At 32.7% G+C, this 27,636-nt stretch overlaps 1 protein-coding gene and 1 long non-coding RNA gene across 4 annotated transcripts; one reads left to right on the forward strand and one right to left on the reverse strand.

Moving 5' to 3' along the window:
• Positions 1-1,835: 1,835 nt before the first annotated feature.
• On the reverse strand, positions 1,836-26,726 carry LOC111417448 (uncharacterized). 3 transcript variants are annotated; one of them, XM_071195419.1, is made up of 6 exons: positions 16,811-17,080; positions 16,543-16,749; positions 12,347-12,606; positions 11,910-12,297; positions 3,119-3,373; positions 1,836-3,068 (listed from the first exon to the last, which is right to left on the reverse strand). In XM_071195419.1, the coding sequence occupies exons 2-6, from the start codon at positions 16,611-16,613 to the stop codon at positions 2,114-2,116; spliced, it is 1,929 nt and encodes a 642-aa protein (XP_071051520.1). In that variant the 5' UTR covers positions 16,614-16,749; positions 16,811-17,080; the 3' UTR covers positions 1,836-2,113. The 3 variants fall into 3 exon arrangements, with proteins under 3 accessions (XP_071051520.1, XP_071051519.1, XP_022905497.2); XM_071195418.1 differs by having other exon boundaries at positions 16,543-16,763; XM_023049729.2 differs by lacking the exons at positions 16,543-16,749; positions 16,811-17,080 and adding an exon at positions 26,407-26,726.
• Positions 15,343-17,802, forward strand: LOC111417449 (uncharacterized). Its single transcript, XR_011640129.1, has 4 exons — positions 15,343-15,618; positions 15,686-15,863; positions 16,240-16,506; positions 17,438-17,802. It is a non-coding gene; the product is annotated as an uncharacterized lncRNA (long non-coding RNA).
• Positions 26,727-27,636: the final 910 nt, after the last annotated feature.

Here is a 27,636-nt window from a genome sequence, read left to right on the forward strand (position 1 = left end):
GGACATTGAACTCTGAGCAATGTCTCTTATTTTGGGAGTGGTACATGAAACATTTTTGTCAGGTGAATACATTTTGTGTTTTGACAGTTTCTAATTGTCAATTCAAATTTCTATTTTCAAGTGTTACGGTGTTACCAACGATTACATACCTATTTCCCTATATTGTCAAAATTTATTTTATTTTTGCGAATTACAAAAAATAGCATAAAAAACACGTTTCATAAGACTTAAAGCTCTCATTCATTAAAAACAACTTTTCAACTTGAATTCGTGCATTTCAAACGTGTCTTTCGAAACTTGCTTTTTAATATACTATTTTGTAATTCGCACCGGTAATGAAAGCTATAACAATACTCAAACGGGTGCTGTAATGAGACTCCTTACAGCATCCGATGCTGTAATGAGATTTTAGTAACATTTTATGAAACCAGTTTAAGTTGGTGACATTGGGTCATTAATTTTTCTTGTTGTCAATATGATAATGTTTGTCTATGAATGTTTAAAAACGTTCTTAGCATCGAATACAAGGCCCACAATAATGAGGACATTGAACTCTGAGCAATTTCTCTTATTTTGGGAGGTGTACATGAAACATTTTTGTCAGGTGAATACATTTTGTGTTTGACAGTTTCTAATTGTCAATCAATTCAAATTTTTATTTTCAAATGTTACGGTGTTACCAACTGCTACATACCTATTTCCCTACATTGTCAAAATTTATTTTTTTTTGAGAAAAGAAAAGGATAAAAACGCGAATTACAAAAAATAGCATAAAAAACACGTTTCATAAGACTTAACTTTTTACGTTTTTTAATATACTATTTCCACGCACACAACACGAATAAAGTAAGTAAAAATTAAATTATTTTCTCAAATTTAATGAAAGAATGAAGAACTTTTAGTATTATTGATCTTTTAGTACTTGTAAATATTGCTTTTTGACTAGTACATTAAGATGCATTAGTAAAATACAGTCAATGAACTAAAATAGATTGCAACCTTAACACTAGAAATAGAAGAAAGATTGTTCTTAATAATATAGCTGTAAATAAGAAATCTCAAAATCGGTTACTAAACTCGATTATAACTCAAAAATTAAAATTGATTGGAAAAATCAACCAAGCGTGATCTATCAACACTTACAACCTAGATTCTAGATATAAATATATATTATAGATAGAAAAAATGTTCAAAACAGATTTTAAAAACAAAAAATTAGAAAATTCTTTGACATTGACATTTCAAATGTTAAAGTTGGTAATATCAGAAAATATTAAAAAGGAATTTCAAGTTAATGAATTGACCAATCAGGATACACTATTTTTTTACAACGTTTTAGGTTATGTAAAAAGATAAACGTTGACATAACCTCAAAAAAAAACTAATTTGAAGAATTTCTCCGATACAAAGAGGAAAAAAATTATAATTAATGATGAAACATCATTTTGATTCCCATTCCTGACAAACCCTTGAATCCCGAACCGTGGACTTATTTGTCCTACAACCAACAGACTAAGCTAAGTGTTGTTATTTTCTTTTGATTTATTTTTGTTAATTTAGTTAACAATTCACTTACATTTAATACGAAAGATAATTTTGAGAGGTTACTCATAACAATTCATTTCATAACTCTTTATTAATTTTTTTTTGTGGTTATGTTGTTACTATTTAAACAAGTTATTTTCCCCAATTTGGTGGAATAATAAAATCATTAATCTTAGTTCGTATTAACTAAAATTTAGGAAATTAGTATGAACCGGTTATTACCCTGAGGCTCGCGCTCGATTAGACTTCACAACGTCGCTAGTTTCAATTGAATTTTTAAAATTAAACAGTTAAATTATTTATTGTTTATTATTTGAGTTTTCAAATTTAATTGAACAAAAAACATTAAGTACAGTATATTAGATTATATAGTAGAACTACAATCATTTAGGTTTAGCCGTCTAAAAGAGACGCACTAGAATGTTTCTAGTTCTAGGTTTAGTGTTAGTTCCAGTTTTAGTAGTTCCCCAAATATCTGAGATTATGATGCAAATGAGTAAAATTATATGTATACAGTAAACCGCGTATGACTATATAAGCGCGTGTATTAGAAGGTAAACTTTTTAAATTAGACACTAAAAGGATATTCTCTAAAAACCTTTTCAATATCAATTTCATTTTTAGTTTTTTCCGGGCAAACAAAAATTAACATTGAAGTGCATCTCGAGGCCATAATATAAGTTCTTTTCCGATCCTCGCAATCTTTTGTGTCATAATCGTCCTCATCAAAAACTAAAACGACAACGGTAAATTCGATCCCCTTAGTTTTGAGAGCCCACGAAATCAAGAAGTCGTTCACTCCTTTTTTCGTGATGAATGTCTCAATTTCTCCAACTGCTCGGGGGCGATAACCGTTTTCGACAAAATGTCGGTCGATTTCTTCGTTGAATACTTTGGGATTGAGGGAGTCGTTTAAAAAGAATGGGATGATGCAAATATCGTTCGGTTTGAATCCTTTTGATCCGCAAAGATCGATGATTAATTTTACCGTTAAATTTAAAGGGTAGCGTTTGGGTCGGTTCAAATCGGTGTTTAACCAAAAAATTGGTGGACCGGAAATGTGATGGCCCAAGGAAATGTTTGGTATATTAATGTTGTTTAAGATCTTTTGTGGTAAATTAGGCATTGGATTTGAATAGAATTGTTTAAAAATATTAAAAATATATCCGGTTGATCGCATAACTTTCGATAAAATAATCGATGGGGTTTTTAATAAATTTGGGGAATGTCTTGGTAAAAACAAAGAAGCTTGATGCATATCAACTAAAAACCACAACTCCCCCCAATCTTGATTAATATGACTTATCTTATTTCCATCTTGGTATTTTTGAAAAATCGTAGATAAAGTTGTCGTCATGATTTCTTTGTCAAAAGCCAAACAAATAGCTTCAGCTTCGTCCATAAAAACGTGTTTGTAATTTCGCTCGTTTAAACGCATAAACCCCGATTGGGAGATATAAAAACGAGTTGTATCAACAAATTGTTTTATCTTGAGAATTTTTAATTTTTCTTCGACTTCACATCTAAAAATTTAATTTTCAAGGACTAATTGTTTTCATTTATTTATTTTTACCGTATCCCCGGCCAATAACAAATATATAAAGCTCGATTTTCGTCGTTTAATCTCCCTTGATAAAATAGTTCCTCCAATTTTTTTAATATTAATAAAGTTTTTCCGGTTCCAGCAGCACCATGTACCACCAAAGGTTTTCCTTTTTCCATCTTACAAACGTTACTGTTTAAAAGCTCGAGTTGTTCTTGATTTAATAAAGCTAACATTCCTTCGTTTATTTCGTCGACAAAAACTCCACAACTTAAAACAATATATCTGCAAGAAAAAAAATTCACTTTTTAATCAAAATTATAAATAAATGATTTGTGTATTTTAAAAAAACTAAAAAAGTGTTGCGAAAAGGTATTTGACAATTTAATAAAAAACATATAAGGTATAACATTAAATTTGGTTTGTTCATTTGGAGGATTGAAAGACACTGTGTCTTTCATTCTTTCAATTTGTTATTGTCATTACATTGTTTAATTTTTGAAATTTTAATGGCATTGGTGTACAATATACAGCTGCTGAAGGTTCTAATGGGATGTGTCCATTAGTTCTGACTATTGGGAAATCCTTAAGAATCAGCAAACTAGCAGATATTGAACATTGGGTTCCTTTTACTTGAGTTTTGACATAGTAAATTTTTCCTTTTCCTTAGTAGACGTCGTTTTCTTAACATATTGTGTATAATGATCAATGAATATTGGTACAGATAGTAACTTAGTTATTCCAATATGAGAAGCTAGAATTTGTACTCTCTTTCTGGATATTCCATGAAATTCACAAAATGTGTTTTTGCATACTTTAAGTTTTGTTGTTTCGATTCGTATTTATAAAGAAATGAAAAATATTTAAAATTTTAGAACACTTACTATAAGTAATAGAAGATGAGTATTTAAAAAAAGATACGTACTTACAACCTAAACGTTAGATATACTGCGACGTTTTCCTGTTCTTTTTTATTTCCGATGCTATTAAAGTTTGTAAGGATAACATCCCGAATTTCTGGGTTAACTTTGTCAAAATATTGTGGTTTACATTGGCAGGTTTTTCCAGTTACACGAGTAACTGGAAAAATGTACTCTTCTCCTCTTACTCTTTTAGATTTTCTAGAATTACGTTCCCATTTTTCTTTATTTAAACATTTTCTCTTTTAGAAGGAGCTCGAAATTTGAAATCGATTGAAAGACACTGTGTCTTTCAATCCTCCAAATGAACAAACCAAATTTAATGTTATACCTTATATGTTTTTTTACAATTTAATTTTAATGTTTGATTTGTTATTTATATTTTTATAGATTTAACGTAATTTTAACGCCATTTAAAAAAAATTTTATTATATCTTGAATTCATTTTAACATGGTTTTTCCTTTGGAAAACTATTGTTTTTTATATGTTTTGCTTGGTTTGTGATCCTTCTTACGGTTCCTGACGCTTGTCGCTGAAGATGGGAATAATTTCCTGAAACATGTACGACTGTATATTTAAATAAAGCAAGTAGAAGTTATTTTATTAATTAAGATAAAGCCTTAAAATGTGGAATATTGGATTAGTACCTATCAAAGGATCTTTGCCTGCAGAAAAATGTTTGATTGATCTTGTGGAAACAAAACTCGAGCAATTTAAGTTAAGCTTAAAAAATGACATTGTTTCGATCACAACAGATGGAGCCAATGTAATGGTTAAATTGGGAAAATTAATACAGCCACTACAGCAATTATGCTTTGCTCATGGCATTCAACTTGCAATGATTTATTTTAAAATTGTACAAAAATTTGACCGCGTTATACATCACTTGACATTTTATTGTATTTAGAGATTTTCATGATGTCTGTTAGGTAAAGGTGTAACTTATCTTAGAAAAAATGCAGAATACCGAAAGACCTAAAATACCATTTGTTTTAAAGGATAAAGCTAAGCGCCAATCACGTTATCGTATAATAAGTCCCATTTGCATCATACGTCTAAGAATCGACTTAGATATGACACTTAGATACACCAAGAAATTCTACGATAGAAAAAATAGATGAACCCACAATTTCGGACCAGTGTCGTTTTATAAAATTAAAAGTTTATGTCTTTTATTTTATATAAAAGTTAAGTCTAACTAGTTTTGGCCCTTAGCCATCTTCAGAGACTCTACAAATAGATTAACATCTCTCATCTTATCCATTTTACAAACGACAGCGGTAAGTAGCGCTAGTTAGCATAAGATATCACTATATTGCATATTTTTATTGCACTAAAACTAGAACTAACACTAGACCTAGAACTAGAATCATTCGGGTGTAGCCGTCGCGAGAACCGTGGGACTAAATCCGAATGGTTCTAGTTTATTGAACTAAAACTAGAACGAGAACTAGAAACATTTCGGTTGAAAAAAACTTTCAGTTATCAATGTCAACTTTAATTTTATTATTATATTCGTAATCTTCATAAAATAACCGTTAAAGTGAGTCCGAAAACATGACGCATTTCTCTCAAAAAACCGAAAAGTTCGAACTTTCAACTATTAATTTTGACATATTTGTCAACTTCATAAAAAATCCTTTAAAATGAGTCCAAACTCGATATATTTAACTTTGATATTAATGGAGATACAATCAGTTCCGGTTTGAAACGTCAACGTCAATTTTGACATATTTGTCATCTTCTTTAAAAAACTTTTAAAATGAGACCACTTATCTCAAAAAACAAGAAGTTTGAATAAAAAACATTAAACCCGAAGTTAGCAACAATGAACATAGCAATTTAATTTTTAAATATTAATACCAACCTTAATTTTTGATTTTTTTTTATTATATTTTTGTTTTTGTGGCGAATATTAAGACATTTTATAAAAATTAAGAATATGTCAAAACGACATTGACATTTCAAATTGGAAATTGCTTATATCTCGAGTAATATTGGAATTAAACGTATCATATTTGGACTTATTTTAAAGGATTTTTCACGAGGATTACAAATATGTCAAAATTGACGTTGACATTCTTAACCGGAAGTTGACCATAACTTCATTAATATTGAAGATAAATATGTCGTGTTTGTACTCATTTTAAAGGATTTTTAATGAAGATTACAAATATGTCAAAATTGAGTCCAAACTCGACATATTTAACTTTGATATTAATGAAGATACAATCACTTCCGGTTTGAAACGTCAACGTCAATTTTGACATATTTGCCATCTTCTTTAAAAATCCATTAAAATGTGTACAAAGATGACACACTAATCTCAAAAAACAAGAAGTTTGAATAAAAAACATTAAACCCGAAGTTAGCAACAATGTAGATAGCAATTTAATTTTTAAATATTAATACCAACCTTAATTTTTGATTTATTTTTATTATATTTTTGTTTTTGTGACGAATATTAAGACATTTTATAAAAATTAAGAATATGTCAAAATGACATTGACATTTCAAATTGGAAATGCTTATATCTCGAGTAATATTGGAATTAAACGTAACATGTTTGGACTTATTTTAAAGGATTTTTCACGACAATTACAAGTATGTCAAAATTGACGTTGACATTCTTAACCGGAAGTTGACCATAACTTCATTAATATTGAAGATAAATGTCGTGTTTGTACTCATTTTAAAGGATTTTTAATAAAAATTACAAATATGTTAAAATTGAGGTTGACATTTTAAACCTGAAGTTAGTTATCATATAATAGAACTTTTATAACTGAAGTTAATCTAGTGTTAGTCACTTTTCAGCACTTTCTTTTTATTTTTAACGTGTTTTTTGGGTCATTTCACATTGATTAAAAAAAAATCGTCGATTTTTAAGCCACATGATGATGCTGCAATTTTTCCAAGTTTCTTAATATTTATTTTGTTAAAAAAGAGCGTTCTTAAATTTTAACCTGTAAACTTGTAACACTTCGTCCTTAATTTCATTTTACAACTTTTTAAACTTTAATTTTGTAAATTATCTATTGATCTTTTTTAACAAAAGAAAAAGAAATATTAAGAAACTTGTTTGTAAAATAGATAGGATGAGGGATGTTAATCTATTTCTAGAGTCTCTGAAGGTGGCCAAGGGCCGAAACTAGTTAAACTTAAATTCTATATAAAACAGAAACCAGTTGAAAAGTACAAAATCAAACTCTAGATAATTTTCTATAACATCATTTTAACTCTAGTATTTGTGATAAAATTTATGCCACGACTTACAGAAACACCCTGTATAATCGTAAAACGACTGACCAAGCGGATTCTGTGCTTGTGATAGCTGTCATCACTGTTCTGTGATAAACATAGATAGGCACCAAACAATTTTCAATAGTTTGCACTGAGAGAAATGGATTGTGCTATGCACTAAAAATATACTATAACGTAATATAATATTTAATACGTTAGTGACAGCGAGACGGGATTGTACTGAAGCTTATAAATATAATGAATATAATACAATGAATTGCTGCATGTATACAATGAATTACTGCATGTATAATATTTTTTCTATAATACGATTCGTACAATCTATTTCTCTCAGTGTGAGCGTGTCTATTCTGAGAATTCTCAACATTGTTCATTTGTCGCTTAGTCAAGTGAAGCATAGCGCGGTCCAATTATGAAACTGAAACACTGAAACCGATGGCAGTACGAGTAGCAGCGAGGACGACTACAATAGTGACAATACTGAAGACGGTGGTTTTGAGTTAATTGAAGACGTTGAACAATTATCCTTTAATTTAAACTATCACGGGAACATTGACAAACTGGTAACTGAAGTACGGAAGATTGTCAAATTATTTCGTCGCTCTCCTTTAAAAAACAGTGTTCTGCAGAACTATGTAAAAGGGAAACATTGCAAGAAGTTAAAATTTATTTTAGATTGTAAAACGCGATGGAACAGCTTAGCTCAAATGTTAGAACGGGACTGTATTCATCAATTGACTTTGAAGTTCTACAAGGAGTTGTAAAGTGTCTTGAAACTATTAAACTCACAATGTTGGCGGTATGTAGACGTGATGCCAACTCACATCATAGACTTATGTTTCAAGAACTTTCAAAAATTAATACTTCATTTAATAGAGCCTTGTAATCTGAATTAAAGTACCGCATAAATGAACGAAGAACAGTAACATCAAGTGCGTTGAGCTATCTCTGTAATTCGCTTAAATATATAGAAAGGTAAGATGATTTACTTTTTGATCATCCAGATACTATGGAAATATCTCACTTTTTTTTAATTCATACAAAGATTATCACCAATATCATCGCCAACAAGGCAAGATGAAGACGATATTCCGCTGTCCTATCTTAAAAACAATCAACAAGGTAATGAAGTATCATTAGCAGAAAAATTAAATAGGATATTTGAAAATGCAATGTCTACGTCCACCAGCACGAGAGCAATATCACCACTTCAAACTGGAGCAATAAAAAAATGTATTAATTACAATAATCAAAGACGAAATGGTCTTTTTTTGCAATGGACATTTTTTGCAAACATATTTTGATTTCGGGACTATTTTCAATTGTACACCCTAAAGGTAATTTGACTTTCTATTTTAATAGAGATGGGAAGAAGAGGACCAAATCTGTTGAAGCATGATTTGAGAAGACTAATAACAAGTAACCAGTTTTGAAGTTGGGAACTCCATCTCATTTCTTAAACAACTCAAAAACCCTTTTAACATATCTTCTACTTAAACTTTTTTAATCCATCCTCAAAATAGTTATAAAAACTTATCGACATAAATCTATCCGGGATTGGTTTTTTATTGTTTTTTTTAATCAACCTTCATGGCATCAACTTTGATGTATCTCCCGATTGGATCGCGATAAATAATAAAAATTCCAACGCGCGGACGTTAAGTCCGCAAACTGCCCTCGCCTTATAAAGATCAATGCTCGAGGAACGGCGCGACAAAAAAACGTTCGGAAACGCTACGTTAGATTGTCGTCAAAGTCGGAGAGGCATTAGGTTTACGTTCTTTTTTTCTTAAGAAACATTTTCTCGTCGTCGTCGTTGGAGGAGTTTATTTTATGGTTCCGGTGAAACGTCCAACAGGCAACGTTAATTAATTCTCAAACAGTCTCATCACCTTTTCACGTACAGAGTACATCAAAAATTATTTATAATCAAATAAAAAGTTTTTTTTAAGTACGGTTCTGGTTTTTTTTCTTGGGAAACAATAAGGCGAGATGTTGGAATACGCGCACGTCGCGGTTTTTTTAAACTTGTACAGCTCGTCGAAACGGCCGTAGTTGGAATCGCGCTGTAGATGGCGTTAATGGCTCGTATGTACAGGTCCGGCTCGCGCTTTGTGGAAAAACGATTTATCCGGTCGGTTAACGGCCCATTAAAATCCTAGACGAAAAAAGTGCCATAATAGAGGCCGGCATCTCGAGAAATGACCGTGTAACGACTCTTTGAGGATCTCTTGAGCTTTACCAAGAACGATTTCTTCTTTCATTCAATTTTTTTTTCTACTTAGCCGTCTTGAGAGACGTGTGGCTAAACCCGCATGTTTTCAGTTCTCGGTCTAATGTTAGTTCTAGTTTTACACTAGCACTATCACTAGAACTAACACAAGACCTAGAACTAGAATCATTCGGGTTTAGCCGAGTTGAGAGATGTGCGACCAAACCTGAATGTATATAGTTCTCTGTCTAGTATTACTAGACTCTAGTGCACTATCACTAGAACTAACAAAAGACCTAGAACTAGAATAATTCGGGTTTAGCCCTCTTGAGACACGTGCGGCTAAATCCACATCTTTCTAGTTCTCGATCTAGTATTACTTCTAGTGGCAGTGGTAGGTAGCACTAGTTAACATATGATATTACTATGTTGCATATTGTTATTGAACTAAAACTAAAACCATCACTAGAACTAACACAAGATCTAGAACTAGAATCATTCGGGTTTAGCCGCACGTCTCTCAAGACGGCTAAACCCGAATGATTCTAGTTCTAGGTCTTGTGTTAGTTCTAGTGATAGTACTAGTGTAAAACTAGAACTAACACTAGATCTTATGTTAGTTCTAGTGATAGTTTTAGTTCAATAACAATATGCAACATAGTAATATCATATGTTAACTAGTGCTACCTACCACTGCCACTAGAAGTAATACTAGATCGAGACCTAGAAAGATGTGGATTTAGCCGCACGTGTCTCAAGAGGGCTAAACCCGAATTATTCTAGTTCTAGGTCTTGTGTTAGTTCTAGTGATAGTACTAGTGTAAAACTAGAACTAACACAAGATCTAGAACTAGAATCATTCGGGTTTAGCCGTCTTGAGAGACGTGCGGCTAAACCCGAATGTTTCTAGTTCTCAGTCTAATGTTAGTTCTAGTTTTACACTAGCACTATCACTAGAACTAACACAAGACCTAGAACTAGAATCATTCGGGTTTAGCCGAGTTGAGAGATGTGCGACCAAACCTGAATGTATATAGTTCTCTGTCTAGTATTACTAGACTCTAGTGCACTATCACTAGAACTAACAAAAGACCTAGAACTAGAATAATTCGGGTTTAGCCCTCTTGAGACACGTGCGGCTAAATCCACATCTTTCTAGTTCTCGATCTAGTATTACTTCTAGTGGCAGTGGTAGGTAGCACTAGTTAACATATGATATTACTATGTTGCATATTGTTATTGAACTAAAACTAAAACTATCACTAGAACTAACACAAGATCTAGAACTAGAATCATTCGGGTTTAGCCGCACGTCTCTCAAGACGGCTAAACCCGAATGATTCTAGTTCTAGATCTTGTGTTAGTTCTAGTTTTACACTAGTACTATCACTAGAACTAACACAAGACCTAGAACTAGAATCATTCGGGTTTAGCCGTCTTGAGAGACGTGCGGCTAAACCCGAATGTTTCTAGTTCTCGGTCTAATGTTAGTTCTAGTTTTACACTAGCACTATCACTAGAACTAACACAAGACCTAGAACTAGAATCATTCGGGTTTAGCCGAGTTCAGAGATGTGCGACCAAACCTGAATGTATCTAGTTCTCGGTCTAGTATTAGTTCTAGTTTTACACTAGCACTATCACTAGAACTAACAAAAGACCTAGAACTAGAATAATTCGGGTTTAGCCCTCTTGAGACACGTGCGGCTAAATCCACATCTTTCTAGTTCTCGATCTAGTATTACTTCTAGTGGCAGTGGTAGGTAGCACTAGTTAACATATGATATTACTATGTTGCATATTGTTATTGAACTAAAACTAAAACCATCACTAGAACTAACACAAGATCTAGAACTAGAAACATTCGGGTTTAGCCGCACGTCTCTCAAGACGGCTAAACCCGAATGATTCTAGTTCTAAGTCTTGTGTTAGTTCTAGTGATAGTACTAGTGTAAAACTTCTAGAAAATTCTAGTTCTAGGTCTTGTGTTAGTTCTAGTGATAATACTAGTGTAGAACTAGAACTAACACAAGATCTAGAACTAGAATCATTCGGGTTTAGCCGTCTTGAGAGACGTGCGGCTAAACCCGAATGTTTCTAGTTCTCGGTCTAATGTTAGTTCTAGTTTTACACTAACACTATCACTAGAACTAATACAAGACCTAGAACTAGAATCATTCGGGTTTAACCATACTGAGAGACGTGCGGTTAAACCCGAATGTTTCTAGACGGCCGACAACATCTCTTTCCTAGTGTAATTTTTGCTTAAAACTGACCATTAGCAACCCTTTTTTTGACGCTTCAATTTGAAAACACTCCTCCGAATTAAAAAATAGAGTATAGATACTCTGTTTTATGAAGTCAAGAAATTTGATCATAACTTAAAAATTAATAAGAAATTAATAAATCTTTTTTTTGATTTACCTATTTAATAAAGTATTAAAATAATCTTCCCCAATTGATTTCGTCGTTAAAACGTAATCTAAAAACCATTGATTAAAATATTCTTGTTTCGATAAAGTTTCTTCAAAAACGTGTAAATTAGGTTCATCTTTCCATCGTTTTATAATTTGGTGTTTAGGGTCACGCGTTAAAGAGGACAAAAAAGGCCACATAATATACATTTGGATTGCATGTTGTTCGGAAATTCCCAAAAATTTTAATAAAACCTCCAAATGATCTCTTAATTGATGCTGGGCTGACCTTTTATTATTTTTGATGACCTTTGCATCGCTTGTAACTTCTAAATCTTTTATTGATGCGTTAGAATCGTGTGTTGATTTAACTTCGATTAAAACAACATGGATGTTATCTATAAAAAATTTATTTTAAATTTAATTTTTTAATAAAATATAACTTACTATGATATTTAATAAATAACACAAAATCGTGTTCTCTAATCATTAATTTTCCATCTCGTTGATTCCTAAATGAACGCCCGGCGTAAGATGCACTATGAAAGAATATTAACCAAAGCCCTTTGATTCGATTTTCACTTTTCAACCCACGAAGTCTATCAAAAATAACCTTCTCCGCTAAAATCGCTTGTTTTTCGCCGCTTTTTTGAAAACTTTTTGGAACGCTATGTACGGTCTCACTTGGAAATTCTCTTTTGACGAACCTAAAAAATTAGTTTCTTTTTAATTGCTGAAATGTTGGAGGGATTATTGTTAATTAATAATTAAAATGGCGTTTAATTTTATGTGATAAAATGGTGTCAATTAAAAAGTTTTAATTACGACAATTATAAGCGAAGACATCATCATGGTCTGGAGACCGAAACCGATTTTCTACAAAGTTAATGACGAATTGTCTTCGATTTCACACGTTCGTGGTCGTCCTCAACAACTAAAAACATTTTTCTTATTTTATTCCCTTTTTTTCTCTTTTAATATTTGAAATTAAGAAACTCAACTTCTTTTCTTCTTTTATTCTTAATAGTTTGCATTGATAGAGTCATAATAATTGTAAAACCCTTAACCCAAGTCATCAGGAACTAGTTGCAAGATATTGCCTCTTGAAGGCATGTGGTTTCAACTAGACAATTCCATTTACCATTTGTATCAGTGTAACGTTAACATTTTTACAACTATTTTCCTGATTGCGCCACTTCTTGCTTTGGAGACTAAAATTGGTCTCAGCTATCACGAGAACATCATGTTCTAAAAAAGGCGAAAATGTGATATTAATTTCCAGCGTGTATTATGACATTCTATATTTATTAACTTCTCGACTAAGGTTTCTCTATATTCTATATTGTTATTTTGACACTCTTTTAAATGATATGGAAGAGTGCTGCTAATACGAGTTATTTCCGCATTGCTGATTCCACACAAAACGATTGCTGTATATCCAGAAAAGTTGCCGAGCTGAGGGGAGCGGCGCCCCTCGTCACCGCGACCTATTGTAACATTAGCCCCCAAAAGTTTAGGGCAAATGTAGGTCCTTAATGAACCTTAGTATTGCTCCAAGGTCTTGTTCCTTTATGTAGGTAGGTGTCAAAAGAGCTTTACTGAAAATGTTGTGTATTAGGCGACGCAATTACACGGTATATGTTCAGCCGTTTTTGACACGTCTTTGGAAAGTCGACAAGTTTGATCCTCAGCTTGTCCAATGTGGATAAGATGGTATTTTAGGGGCGCATGGCTGGTCAGAAAACCTGAAAGCGTCCTTAGATTCCCTTTACTGAGGCATAAAACGACGGAGTTATCATACTGTTTATCTGTTCGTGACCTGGAAGTTCTTTCCAGCGTAAGGCTACCTTTGAGGCCTCCCAACTGTTGATTACTTGTTTTAGGTGTTTTTTTTTGTAGTCCTCAACCGGGTTGGGGTCCTCTTTGGCCAGCTTGTCCGCCTTCTCATTGCCTTCAATGTCTCTGTGACCTGGAACCCATCATAAAGTAACATCATTACCTCTAGCGAGATCTCTCAGGTTGCTGGTACACTCTCTGATCAGTGCGGAGTCATACGTATAGGCCTGAATTGGATTTAGCCAGATTGTTTGCAAATGTTTATGGATGCACCTTTCTGTCCTTTTTATAGGTTCAAAGCGGTGCAAAAATTTATAGTAAGTGCTTCTGCTTGAAAAATGGTTATGTCGGAGCTGAGGGTCAATTTACCACTACTCCGGATCCAACTGTCTTTGAAGCATCAGTGTGCCAGGCAAGGGCTCCTCTTTGTAGTTGAGGCTCACCCTTCGTCCAATCATCCCTGCTTCTAAATATTTAGCCTTATACGGTTGATCGAAATTATATTTTGTCGGTATAAGGTGCGTTTTAATTTCAATCAAGTGATTTAGACATGAGTCCTTGAGGATTTCATCAGCTTGAGTGATAAGGCCCCCTTTTGTATATATGTATAACAAGATCTCATTGCACCCGTTATATTAAGACATGCTAACCGCTGGATTTATGCCAGCTGTTGTCTTATGATTTGTTTTTGGCCACCAAACCAATGAGGCATAGGCGACCATGGATCTGATTATTGCTACGTAGGCCGAATGAGCCATTCGTGGTTTGAGACCCCAGTTCTTTCCGAGGAGCCTTCGGCAGATCTGGTTAGCCATAATGGCCTTTTTCTTCACCTTGTCTATGTGGGAGTTCCAGTTTAATTTACTGTCTAGTATCACCCCTAGGTATTTAACTTCTGTTTTGAGGTTAATATTTCTGCTTTCAATTGTTTAAGAATATGCATCGACTAATTGAATTAAGATTACAGATCCCAGTATTATTGAAGTAAAATATTCAAAGTGCCAAGTATTTATATAATACCTTATCTTATGTAAATGTGCTTACTAAAAAACTCATTATCATGATTGTAGCACCCGATTTTCTTCACACTGAATAAAGGGGCTAAAGGGCTTTGATTGTTTTGCAAACAAATTAAAGAATAATTGCCTCTTTTCATCAATTTGATTACTTAGCTAACTATTTTCTAGCAACACCGCTCAGATTTCGAATGCGTTTAGATTTAAAACTGGTCGTTTCTTCGAGATACTTGTCAGCACCAATAACTTTTTTAAAGCATATTAATGTGTTTCACAAAAGTCATCTTGTTACTTATGCAAAATTCGAATTTAAACAATATCATCATGTTTTGTCGAAAGCTTACAATTATTAGGGATGTTCGATTAGTAATCTTGGTTTTCTGTCTAGATTTCAAATTTAACGATCAAGTTCTTATCAAATATACTTTAAAGGACTTAGATCCGGAGATTGATTACACAGAAGCTAATGCTTTAATTTTGTAGTTTTGTAGGTGGGGATCAATGTCTGTAAGTCACTGTATATATAGTTCGTGCGTATGACCACTAGATGGCAGCATATATTAGAACTTTTTTTTTAACTGAATTTTATTTTATATCTATAAAAACACGTATCTATAACATAAATAATATACAGGTGTCATTACAAACCAAGTTTCAGTATTTAATTTCAAAGTAATAAATCAAATATTTATTTTACTGTCACTATTATTTAGTAGCCATGACAACCAACATATACATAATTAAGTCTTTCTAAACATAACCTCACTCTGTTTGTTTGGATTCGATTTTAAAAGAAATAAATTATTGTAATGAAGTAATTCTTATTTAACTAATTCGATTATATGAATAACCTCAATAATTAATTAGGTAAGTAATAATATCGTTATTTTTAATTGTAATTAAATTTTAAAACTTATCTCCTTTGTTTTTGTAGGTTATGTTGTAGAACTTCTCTGGAATTTGGATATTATGAATCGGAGCACTTATTCAATTAAATCTATGTTAAAATAGGCTTTGTTGTTGAGTTACCTGGAGATAAAATTAACTTTCAACATTTTTATTTACTAATCAAAGCCTCTAATTGGTGGAAAATGTATAGAGTTGAGCAAAAAGTAAATGTATAAGGGAAATCAAACATTTTATGAATTTAATCCTATAAAAATTCAATGAGTACTTTAAAATCTAAAAGAATTGATTGAAATTGAATGAAACTAAGCATATTTTTAGATTATATTAAAATTTAATCTTAAATTAGAGTTAATTATTTTTGAAATATGAACTGTCAAATAAAAGTGAGGTTATTGGATCTGGGGAAATATCAATATTATTATAGTACCTATGAAATTAAGTATTTTTTAATAATTTATAAAGAAAAGTCTTTTTAACACAAAAAATGGTTTATCAATAATTTATGAGATCAAAATTTGTAACGCTTTTATTTATTGTTTCTACAAAAAAGGAATTTTCTCACGAATCTCTTTTTTACAGTATCTTCCAGTTCTTCTTTATCTCATGAATCGTTCATGAACGTGGTGTGGCCATTGGAGCGAGGTAAAAGATATCAAAATAGAAAGAAGGGAAGAAGAAAATCGAAAAGAAAAGAGTACACTTAGTCTTGGTGTCTTTGGTGCTTCTGTTGGTTATTTATAAGAAGTGGAATGGTTCTCTTATGTTGTCAACGACGACTGGTTTTGCCCGTTTGTAGAAACTCAAAAACTCGGCATCGACGCCGAGAGAAAGAAAAATAAAACGAAGGTAATGTAGTTATACGAAAAAGGAGGTTTTACTTACTTTTGTAAATATTCGTTGGTTTCGATGCCGTTAGCTTCCGATGGTAGATAAATTCGATTTTGGTAAACCATTTTATTAAAATCTTTTATATTTTACATCTTCAAATCTTTTTATCATCATTTCAATTGTTATTTAATCTTCATGATATGCAGGTTAACATTTAAAAAAGTCTTATTATAAATTTAAATTATTTGTGGTTCCCCAAAACTCGTAAAATTCCACTTTAATACATTTTTTTGTTTATTTTTTAAAATCAATTAACACTTACATAACAGAAATAGTTACACTTTCTTCTTAAAATTTTAAAAATGATTCAATAAAAGGTTAAAATTAGCACCTCATCTTGTTTTCACCTAACTCAGTGACAAACTGACATCAACTGGACACACTCATAATAAAAACCAATCTTAAAAATCCCAACAACCTTCAACTAAATGCCTCAACGTTTCTCAAACAAATAACACGATAACTTTTTTTTTCTTATTAGTTTTAAAGGAAATCGTTTTAAGAATAAGCAATGAAATATAAAACCACATGAAATGATTCATTTATTCTAGTGTGTCATATTAATCTTTTATCTATTTACTTTGTCCGGAAAGTTTGAAATTGATAAGGAAACTAATTGCTATACTTAAACCACAATTGGGAAATTCGTTACAATTTTTTTGCTGCCCACATTTTTATGTGATTCACGTTAGGGGCTTTTTCCTTTTCGTATTATGTTGCTTCTATAAATAATAATTAATATAAAAGATCCTTAATCCGGGATTTTGATTTAAAGGTATAAATACTCAGTTCATTTTGCATTTTTTAATCAGTTCTCTTTCGAAATGTTTGCTGGTAAGAACTTGCTCGTCTTCAATTTTTTGTTTAATAATTTTTCTTCGTTTTGCAGAGATGATGAACTATTGTGGCAATGCTGTGAGGTTGAGGAACTCCTCAACCGCTGGCAGAAAAATATAACGCCAACGGTGGTGGAGTTACCATGCCTCACTACAAATTAATAGTTCTTAAGTAATCCTTCGCTTTTTTATTGATTAAAAAAATCGCTTTGTAAGTTGCTTGTAGATGTCAACCCACTCACATTACAACGAACAAGAAAAATTTTAAACGCGTATTAATTATAATCCTGCTATGATTAATTAGATTTAACCGAGTCATATTTTTAAATAGGTTTTAATGTTATAATTACCTTTTTTTGTGAAATTAATTTTTAAATTTATAACAATACCGATTAAATTTTTTTATTCAATTCTTTAATCCATATCTGTTACATAAATAACAGTTAGTTTTTATTGTTACCTTTTTTTTTCTTGTAGGTGCGGTCAAGACAAAGATAACCATTATAAATAACTGAGAGTCACAAGTTTCTTTCTTATTAAAACTTCATTTACTTTAATCTTATTTTAATAAATCATATAACAATAATCTAAAAATAAACAATCATTTATTAAACTAGCAGTAATGCATATGCTGGTTTAAATGGAAGGAGAGTGAAAAGTGTTGTCAGAAACCTTGAAAATATTATAAAAACCGCGACGACGGACGTCGTCGTCGTGTCATGGTCATGAACAAGTGTGCTATAAAAAAAAAGAAAAGAACAAGTACAATAAATGATTACCCCAGTTAAATAATAAATAACGCCACCTTCCGTTACGCATAGAAAGCTGAAAGATAAAGAGATAAAATACGCCTACTTAGATATTAAAATAGCTATCGTAGATTTTATAATAACTTAACATTTCAAGATTATTATTGTTTCTTCTGTAACCATTTCATTTATTGCATTTGGTTTTTGTATTAAAAAAGTTTTGTCGGAAACATAACTTTTTATCACGTTAAAAAATTAGTTCAACCTATCATCAGTTATAAATATTCGAACTTTAAGGATTATCAAAATAGAGTCTAACAAGTTCTTGACTAAAAACGACGAATCCAAAGAATTTAAAAAAGCTTGAAGTAAAAGAAATACCAAGACTTGGTAGTTTCAAACGAAGAATCCATGAATTTCCAAATAAGCAAAAAATATGTTCCAAGTCCATTTTAAAATAGTAAAACATCGATAAGACGATGTTTGGCAACATAAAATTACGGTTGAGTTTGGAAAAGTTTTTTGACAAGTCCTAAAATAACCATACTTTATACAGGGTGGTTCAGTTTTTAATCGGGAAACTTTACTAGGATGTAGTACTTGCCAAAATAACACAAATTTTTTATATAAACATAGGGTCGCAATTCTTTTGTTTTCGAGCTATGAGCGATCAAAGTTGAGAAAAAAATTTACATTTTGTTTTGTATTTCGGTTGCAAGTAAACCGTAGAATTTGAAACTTTGTACGTATGTACTACTGGTTAAGAACTTATTTTCAACCATACCTTAAACTTCCCCAGCGCCCTCTTAGGGGATGAAATTCACTACCCCCTTGTTTTTTTTATAACAACTTTTTAACGCTATGGAATATGAACATAAAAAAATATGGGTTGTAAAGCTCACTCTTTAGTGGTACTTTTTTGTCTCTTTAGTATTTTCCTTAAAGTTAATAGTTTCCGTGTAAAAAAATAAAATATCGTGCCATGCACTGCTATGTGCCGCCATGTTTAGCCAAAATTATTCTAAAAGTTTGCTCTGAGAACTTGTAAGTTTCATTTACAGTGGATCCTCATAATTATTGCTGGTTATTAATAATTTTTGACGGTTATTAAGCCAGAGTATCAATTTTTTAATATTGTTTAAAACAACGTAATTTGTTCCGACAGCCATTAATCTTATTTATGGTTTTTCTTATGAAAATCACAATTAATTGATGTTATTTAGTTAGTACTAGATCCTAGTAAGTGCACAACTTCCATAGCCACCTATAAAGAAAAATTTCTTTTAATAATAGCAGCGCTTTACAGTACAATGTAGCATATTTTATTTTTTTACGTTAAAACTATTATTTTTAAGGAAAAAACTAAAGAGAGAAAAAAGTACTAGTAATTACAACCCATATTTTTCTTTGTTAATATTCCATGGCGTTAAGAAGTTGTTATAAAAAAATCAAAGGGGCTGTGAATTTCATCTCCTTAGAGGGCGCTAGGGAAGTTTAAGGTATGGTTGAAAATAAGATATTAACCAGTAGTACATACATACCAAATTTCAAATTCTATGGTTTACTCATACCCGAAATAAAAGATAAAATGTAAATTTTTGGCTCAACTGTGACAGCTCATAGCTCAAAAACGGAAGAGTTGCGACCCTATGTTTATATAAAAAACGTGTTTATTTTGGCAAGTACTACGTCCTAGAAAAGTTTCCCGATTAAAAACTGAACCACCCTGTATATGAATAAATATGTTAGATTTTTAGTTTGTACGAAGATGAAGACTGCGCTGCGCACTGTGCTGAATCCCGATTCTAGCTGGACAACATTATTTTATAGACTTAACAAGGGCTAAAATTCTAGAGTAGTTTAAAAAAATATACGAAGAAAAAAAGTAGGTGTTTTAATTCTCAGAACAGAATTTTGAAGTTTTTCACATATTTTTTAGGGAAAAATTGGTATAAAATAAAATGTAAAAATAAAATAGATACTAATTTATTTTCTAGTAAAATGAAGAATTATTTTTACAAAAATACAAAATCAGAATCATCATCCGACTCGCTCGTATCTACCATATCTTCTTCCACTAAATCCGTGATCAATAGGACTTTCTGGAAAGTTCTAAGGCCTGTAATAACAGGATCCGATGGTATTAAAAGCATGTGAACTAAGTCTTCACAGGTTTTTATATATGAGGAATTTCTAGTGTGCTGGGCTCTAAATCGCCTCATATCCTTGTATGTATGTAGCTTCACATTTGCCATTTAGGCTCCAGCGGTTGATTCCCTTAAGTACGCGAGGTTGGGACGGTCACAAACAATATGACTTACCGTCTCGTCTTCCATTTCACACCCTCTACAGAGGGATGTATTCGCTAGCTTCATGTAGAACATGAATTTAGGTCAGGAAGTGGGTGAGGAGATTCAAGTCACTTTTTGATTTTCCCAGAAACTAAGCAGATCTCTTTCGGTCAGGGTAGGCAGAGTTTTGTTTGCAAAGACACCTACTGCCTCATATCCTTATTCCTTGCTGCCCTATTGGAACAAGGGCATGTTAGATGGCTAAAGAGCCCTGTAATAGTATATTAAAAAACAAGTTTCGTAAGACACGTTTAAAATGCACGAATTCAAGTTGAAAAACGAGTTTTTTAATGAATGAGTGCTTTAAGTCTTATGAAACGCTATTTTTTGTAATTCGCGTTTTTATCCTTTTTTTTTCTCAAAAATAAAATAAATTTTGACAATGTAGAGAAATAGGTATGTAGCAGTTGGTAACACCGTAACACTTGAAAATAGAAATTTGAATTGACAATTAGAAACTGTCAAAACACAAAATGTATTCACCTGACAAAAATGTTTCATGTACACCTCCCAAAATAAGAGAAATTGCTCCGAGTTCAACGTCATCATTGTGGACCTTGTATTCGATGCTAAGAACGTGTTTAAACATCCATAGACAAAAATTGTCACATTGACAACTAGAAAAATTAATGAGCCGATGTCACCAACTTGAACTGGTTCCATAAAATGTTACTAAAATCTCATTACAGCATCGGATGCTGTAAGGAGTCTCATTACAGCACCCGTTTGAGTACTGTTAGAGCTTTGATTACCGTCGCGAATTACAAAAAAGGATTTTATGTAGCCATCAATGACCAATGAATGTAAATTATCCTTTCTCTTGCAATTTTAGTTCTCTATCTTCTATCTGCCATATTGATTTTTGAAAAGTTTTAATTCTGATCCCAGATTCGACCAATTCACCAATACCAAGTTTTATAAAAACAATCAAGCGAAAATGAAAAAGTGTTATCAGTTTTAATTGAAGAATTTTTGTTATATCTCAATTTATGATTCATTATGGCCCTCCTTCTTTGAATATATTGTTAATTATATCTCTAATGAAAAAAAGTTGCGCCTTAAAATGTAAAGAATTTTTCATTTTCCACGAAGCAAAATCACACTCTTATATGAAATGAATGGTATGAACTTACCTTCTTTAATCTGATATTTTCAGTGCTTGTCTTCCTTAAAGGTATATAAACAGGTTAGATTAACACACAAAAAAAAATAAACAATCATGTCGCCGAACAGATAATATAAAGTAAGATCACATTAATGTATAGTGCTCTATTTGCATTCAACCGTTTTCAAAGTAACTTCTTACACACTATTATTCGCTGTAATAGTAAATTTTTTTGGAATTAGATTCCAGATTCAGCCCAGTGTTCGCCGTGTAGATACACTAAAACAAAAATCTTTTTAGTTTTGCTACAATGGGTTGTCCAGAAAATGATTAAAATTAGACCAAAAATTTCAAATTTTGCTTCTGTAAGATTTAAAAGACATGGGCATGAGCATATTGGTTACCCAAAGTGTTTGGTGCTTAATTGCGTTTTGTATTGGATAGCTTTGATAGCAACCATTCTGCGTTAAGCGACCTCAGTTCATGATGGTTTTTGCATACAAAAGTAGCCGAGCAGCTATATATTAAAAACCTACTAAACTTATTATATCTTGTTTAATTTCAAAAACTGGTTGTCCAAAATGTCAAGTATAAAACTTAACAGTCGTGGTATGCGGTTGTGGCCGAGGCAGTATATTGAGACATATCAGAATCTTTATTTTTTAAAGGTTTAAAATTTGATTGCTTTGATTATCTTGAAGATATTAACTATTCCGAATTATTGCTCTATAACGCTTCTTATACTGTGTCATGGAAATAATAAAAAACTCATGTTTAACTATCATTAAAAGTTGCTTCAATGCCCCAAACCCGTTATTAAACTTGAAATGCCAATCGGAATAGCACAATTTAAAAAACAATTCGGTGCACGATTCAAGTACGTAATTGCATAGAGATTCATATCTTGATTTTATAACAGTTTGCAGAAAGATTCAATGTTTCATTTCATTCTAATAATTTAGAAAGAACTTAAGTTCTATTTTGGAAACCAGTTCGGAAAGTAATTTAAATACCTAATTACATAAAGATTCAAGTTCCAATTGGGGATCAGTTTGCAGTTCGGAAACAGAATAACATTATGGTTACTCAAGTATCTAAATGTTTACAGTTTAGAGAAAAATGTCATTAAAATTTAGAGTCAAAACTCCACTTTAATCGGAAAAAGAATGAAAAATTTTAAATCAACGTTTTTTTTTCCAGTGATGTTAAAGTTAAAGAATGATTAATAATTGTTCATTACCTTGACTCCGCGCTATAAAAGAATCTAAAAGGTAAATGTCAAGTTTATTTAGAATACGTAACGTCACGACAACTTTTTTTTTATTTATTTATCGAGAGACGAAAGAAATTTTCAAAGAATGAAAAAATAAATTAAATCATCATAAATATAAAAATATATAGTAGGCTTATTAAATGTTTTGATTGATCGATAAATTTACATATATATTGTATATCTAAAGACATTCATCAAACCCACTCTCGACTCTGCATTATTAGTGACATGAATTAAAGGAAACAAGTTAACCGGTAACAAGAATATTTAAGGCCCTATTGTCACTGCCATAAATTCTCTCACCTTGCCAAGAGTCTGTCTTCTTTTACAGGTAAAACAGAATCAGATGTCAGAAATTCCACACATTTCGACGTGGAATGTGGATGAAGGTGGATGGTCTTCGCCAAAAACTCATCCCGGAGGGTTTTCCAAAGTATGTCCCAGGACTAATGGAGTACTGCCTATCGTCGACATATTTTAGCTGGGAGGGAAAGTTCTACTAGCAATGCGAATCATGGGATCATCTCTGTCATCTGTGATCACCAATTTTTACATGGAGATGTTTGAAGAGTACTATGGCCGTTACGTCAATGACACTTTTGTGATCTGGCAACATGGAAAAGAGCAACTTCAGGAATTTCTAGACCACCACAATTCACAGCACCTCATGATAAAATTTACCATGGAAACAAAAACTGCAAAACCGTTGTCATTCCTGGATGTGTTGGCCATTATGAAGACAGATGGGGGCATGGAACTGAGAGTATATCGAAAGAAGACGCATACGATACAACAGAAGAGGTCTGTGATTCAAGTCTTATTCTATCAAGCAGAGAGAACCTGAGGAAAGAAGAAAGATCCTAGAAGATGTACTGCGGAAGAACGGCTATACCATGAGGGATATCCAACGAGCCACCAAACCGTGCAAACAAAAGGATGACTCGGTAAGTATGACACCAGCCGGTTTTATCTGCCTTCCTTATATTTCAGGTGTGGCAGAGCGAATTACTAAGTGTCTGAAGAAGAATGATATCGTGGTACGATACGGTACGCTCTTCCGATAGCCAAAGACAAAGTAACCTCATTAAAGGGAGCTACGTAACATCGAATGACGCAACAAAGAACACGACAGGGATGTGCGACTGAGTTTTTACTAGTCGCAGAGCATTGCCACAAACACCATAGAGTTTGACAAAACCAAAGTACTAGCAAGAAACGGACATTACTTATTAATAGAGAAGACGGTTGAGAACTCAGCAGCACTTGGACTTAACTAGTGAACTTAACGAAACCTTCTCCACCCGGATTTGACAAAAACAATTCCTTCGTACTTATAAGAATATTTAATTAAGTTACGTTAAACTACTCCGATTGATATTTAATGAGATAAAGAGGAGGTTCGTTTCTTAATCGAGAATTGGAGTCTCTTTAAGAATATAATTTTTTGGGTTGGTATAAAAAAGTGCAAAACTTGTGAGCGTTGAGTTATGTAATAAGGAAAAATCGCAGTGTGCAAATTAGAAAGAGACGACGACATCGGTCAGCTGTTAAATAAAAATAACCTCGGGCTGTCGTCGTCGTTGTCGGGTGCCATATGCTGCTACTTGTTGAGTAGTTGTCTTAAAGGCCGTTTATTAGGACCGTTCTAACAGTTGGCAACCTGTTAGAAAGGATATAAAAGTTTAACGACTAAAAAAAGGAGGAGATGAATTTTTTTTTTTCCTAAATAAAGTTGGAAAATAAGATTGAAGTTTCTGTATTTGATGTATCGTTGAAATCTCCAACAAAATTAAGAAGATGAAAAGCAAAAATGAAATCTTTTTTTTCGTTTCAATTAAAAGGAACGAGATAGTTGGCAATGAAATTCTTGTATAGGCCAACAATCACCATTTTAATAGAAGGTGGCAATGACTTCGACGGGGGCCGTAGCCGCAACCGTAGCCGCCGTCACGGCCGTCCATTTAGCGAAAGCGTACGCGCGCTGCCGGCCGTGCTGCCGCCGAAGTTAACCCCACCATGTTCTCAACCGCGCCACCACTGGGAAAAAAGTAACAGCAGGAAAGAGAGAAGACGAAGACGACGACAACGACGTTACATGGTTACGGCGAAGGTGTTTGACCGTTCAGGGTCGAACACTTTTTGTCGTAGTATTGACCCGACTCTTCGAACTATAATAAAAGAAGAATTCTTTAAACCCCAATAATTTTTTTTTTACATTAATACGATTAAAATTATTTAATCAAAAAATGTTAATATGTATTAATGATGGAAGAAAATTCTTGGTTTAATTTGACTGACATTTAAAACTTGACATAAAAAAGTTGTTCTCTTCGTCAAGTTTTTTCTTCATCAATTCATTCTTCACCTTTAAACGTCATTTAAAGACTAAGATATGAAAGAATAAGAAGAAGAAGATGGTTTGTTATCCTGAAGCTCCAGATGGAGTCAACATCCTTTGGCAAGGACACGCTCTCGCCCGGCAACACTTTTCTTATTAGTTATAGAGGAAGAACCAGAAGGAGTAAATGTAAAAGTAGAAGAAGGAAAACGTATTCATTCTTTTTTTCGTTTTTACCAACCACCATCATCATCAACAGTAACCTACAGCATCTTAAAATCGTTAAATTATTCAAAGATTTTCTCTCGAAGGAATCCTGTTTTACGCGTTGAGATGGGCGCCATCTGTCGTGCCGACCGCGTATAATTTATGGATACGCACAAAAAGTGGTTTACGTTTGCTAATTTTCGAAGACCTTCGGGCGATGTCGATTATGGATTGAAGAAGTATTTTTTTTAGTTATTATCAAGTTTTTCAAGATCTTGTTATGCCGAGTTATCAAGTTTTATGGCGCTAAAAAATTATTTAAGATTCATTAAAAATATTACTACTTCATTCTTAAGAAACACATCTCTAATACCAACAAAAAAACAAATATGAATAAGAAACATAACACTTATTGAATAATCATCGTGTAATGTTACACATGTTTTTTTTTCTTTCTTTTTGTATTCATACTTAGTAATTTCAAGGATTTTATTAAAATTTCTTAAAAGTTTCTTTAAGAAAAGTGTTATAAGATGATTAACGCAGGATTTTAACGCTCTTAAAGAAACACGTGGTAAACAGTGACAGGATACTTATTCTTTTTTATGCTAAACACCGGAAAATGGTACTTTCAAGGTATTTTTTTTTTCATCATCCTTTTACTTTAAAAAAGAAATATTTTGAAATTCCCTATACATCCATATACAGGACCCATCAAAATTTTTGTTCATTAACTAGTGATTCTCACGGTAGGTTTTTCAAAAAAAGTTTAGTTTGGTGGTCGTCAGACGACGGAGAGCAAGAGGGCGCGACGAGCGTTTTCCGGCGCTTCAACTTGCCCCCTTCCCTCCCAGTATTTCTCCTCTCAACCCCGTAGCGGGCGTTGCACCTGACCTTGACTCTCACCCCACCTGTTGAAAACTGACCACCATGACACAAAAAAAGCCCGACTTCCACGATTCTATTTTAATAAAAAATTTTAATTAAAATATAACTTACTTCATCTTCATTTAACCATCTTAAAATTTCTTCTCTGGAAATCACTCGCGGTGGAAAAATCACTTAATCAAAAACTGGTAAAAGTCTTTCCTCTAAATGAAATGATTAAAATAAAGAAAAAATGACTGAAGAAAGTTTTGGAAAACTTAATGAAGAATCAGAAGAAATTTTTTTCTTCTTTTTTCTTATTCTTCATTGGATTCGTTGCTGATTCTTTGCGTTTTGTAGTGTTTTGGTGAGTGTGGTCGCGATGGCTGCCGAAGCCAGACTGTTGGAGTTCCGGAGGCGGCCCGCGCTGGCATTACCCCGGAGGAGGAGGGACCCGTGGAAGAATGAGAATAAAACCAATTGGAAAAGTCAAGTCTGTGCCCGTGTGCACATGGATACCGGTTTGAGCCCGTCCGCGTTCGTCTTGCGCTTGGCTATGCTGGCCCCTTTATGCCGCGCGTCGCATGACCTCGACTTCAGCGCCGCGCCGCGTCGCTTATCGTAATTGCCGGTGTCTTCTTCTTCTTCTTAGTCTCCTTCGTTTCCATCCACAACTTCTTCTTCGATTTTAAACCTTCATCTTTCTGCTTTTCTTAACCCGAGAATCTTAAAAAAAATTCTTCATAATTCATTAAATGAAGAAAAAAATTATTTTGCTTTCGAATGTGATTTTTTTTAATTCAACACTGTTGAGTTGCACCTGTCCCTCAACTAAAGCACCTGAGAAGAAGAAGAAGGCCAAGAAGAGTGCGGGTCGTAATCGAATAAACTATTTTATGGGTTAGGGTCGTCATCAGGCGTTCGAGATACGTTATCTTTAAAGAAGAATAAAGCAGAAACGGAACCCGTTATAACCGCCAAAGAAGCGTCTACGAAGATTCTTTTACAACGTTCGTTTAACATGAATATGTATCAAAGAAGAACGGTGTAGGAAAATGAATACAACTTAAAAATCTTTACATATCCAAAAAAAATATAATTTTTTAATTTAATTTAATTTAAAAATTAAAAACTGGTTTCAGCACTAAAAAGATGACTCTTCCCTTTACAAATCTTCCAACTTTCAAAGCGATTGCATCAGAAATCGATTTTTCTCAATTTATTTCTCGCATATGTAAGTAAGCTTTCTCTTTATTGTAATCGTACAAAAATTCGGCATCGAGATTTTGATGGATCTGTCATTTTCAGTTCAACTTATTTATTTCTGCTTTGCAGACGATTCCGGATATTTCTCAAAAGATT

Source organism: Onthophagus taurus, chromosome 3 (genome assembly GCF_036711975.1).
Source record: "Onthophagus taurus isolate NC chromosome 3, IU_Otau_3.0, whole genome shotgun sequence".
Lineage (NCBI taxonomy): Eukaryota > Metazoa > Arthropoda > Insecta > Coleoptera > Scarabaeidae > Onthophagus > Onthophagus taurus.

What these genes read in the sequence shown, in the direction of transcription:
- LOC111417448 (XM_071195419.1), bottom strand. Translation starts at nt 16,613, where the DNA reads ATGGTTTACCAAAATCGAATTTATCTACCATCGGAAGCTAACGGCATC. An exon ending in ACCAACGAATATTTACAAAA is followed by an intron (nt 12,607 to 16,542) that starts GTAAGTAAAACC and finishes CTAATTTTTTAG; the next exon opens with GTTCGTCAAAAGAGAATTTC. An exon ending in TTTAATACTTTATTAAATAG is followed by an intron (nt 3,374 to 11,909) that starts GTAAATCAAAAA and finishes TTTTTCTTGCAG; the next exon opens with ATATATTGTTTTAAGTTGTG.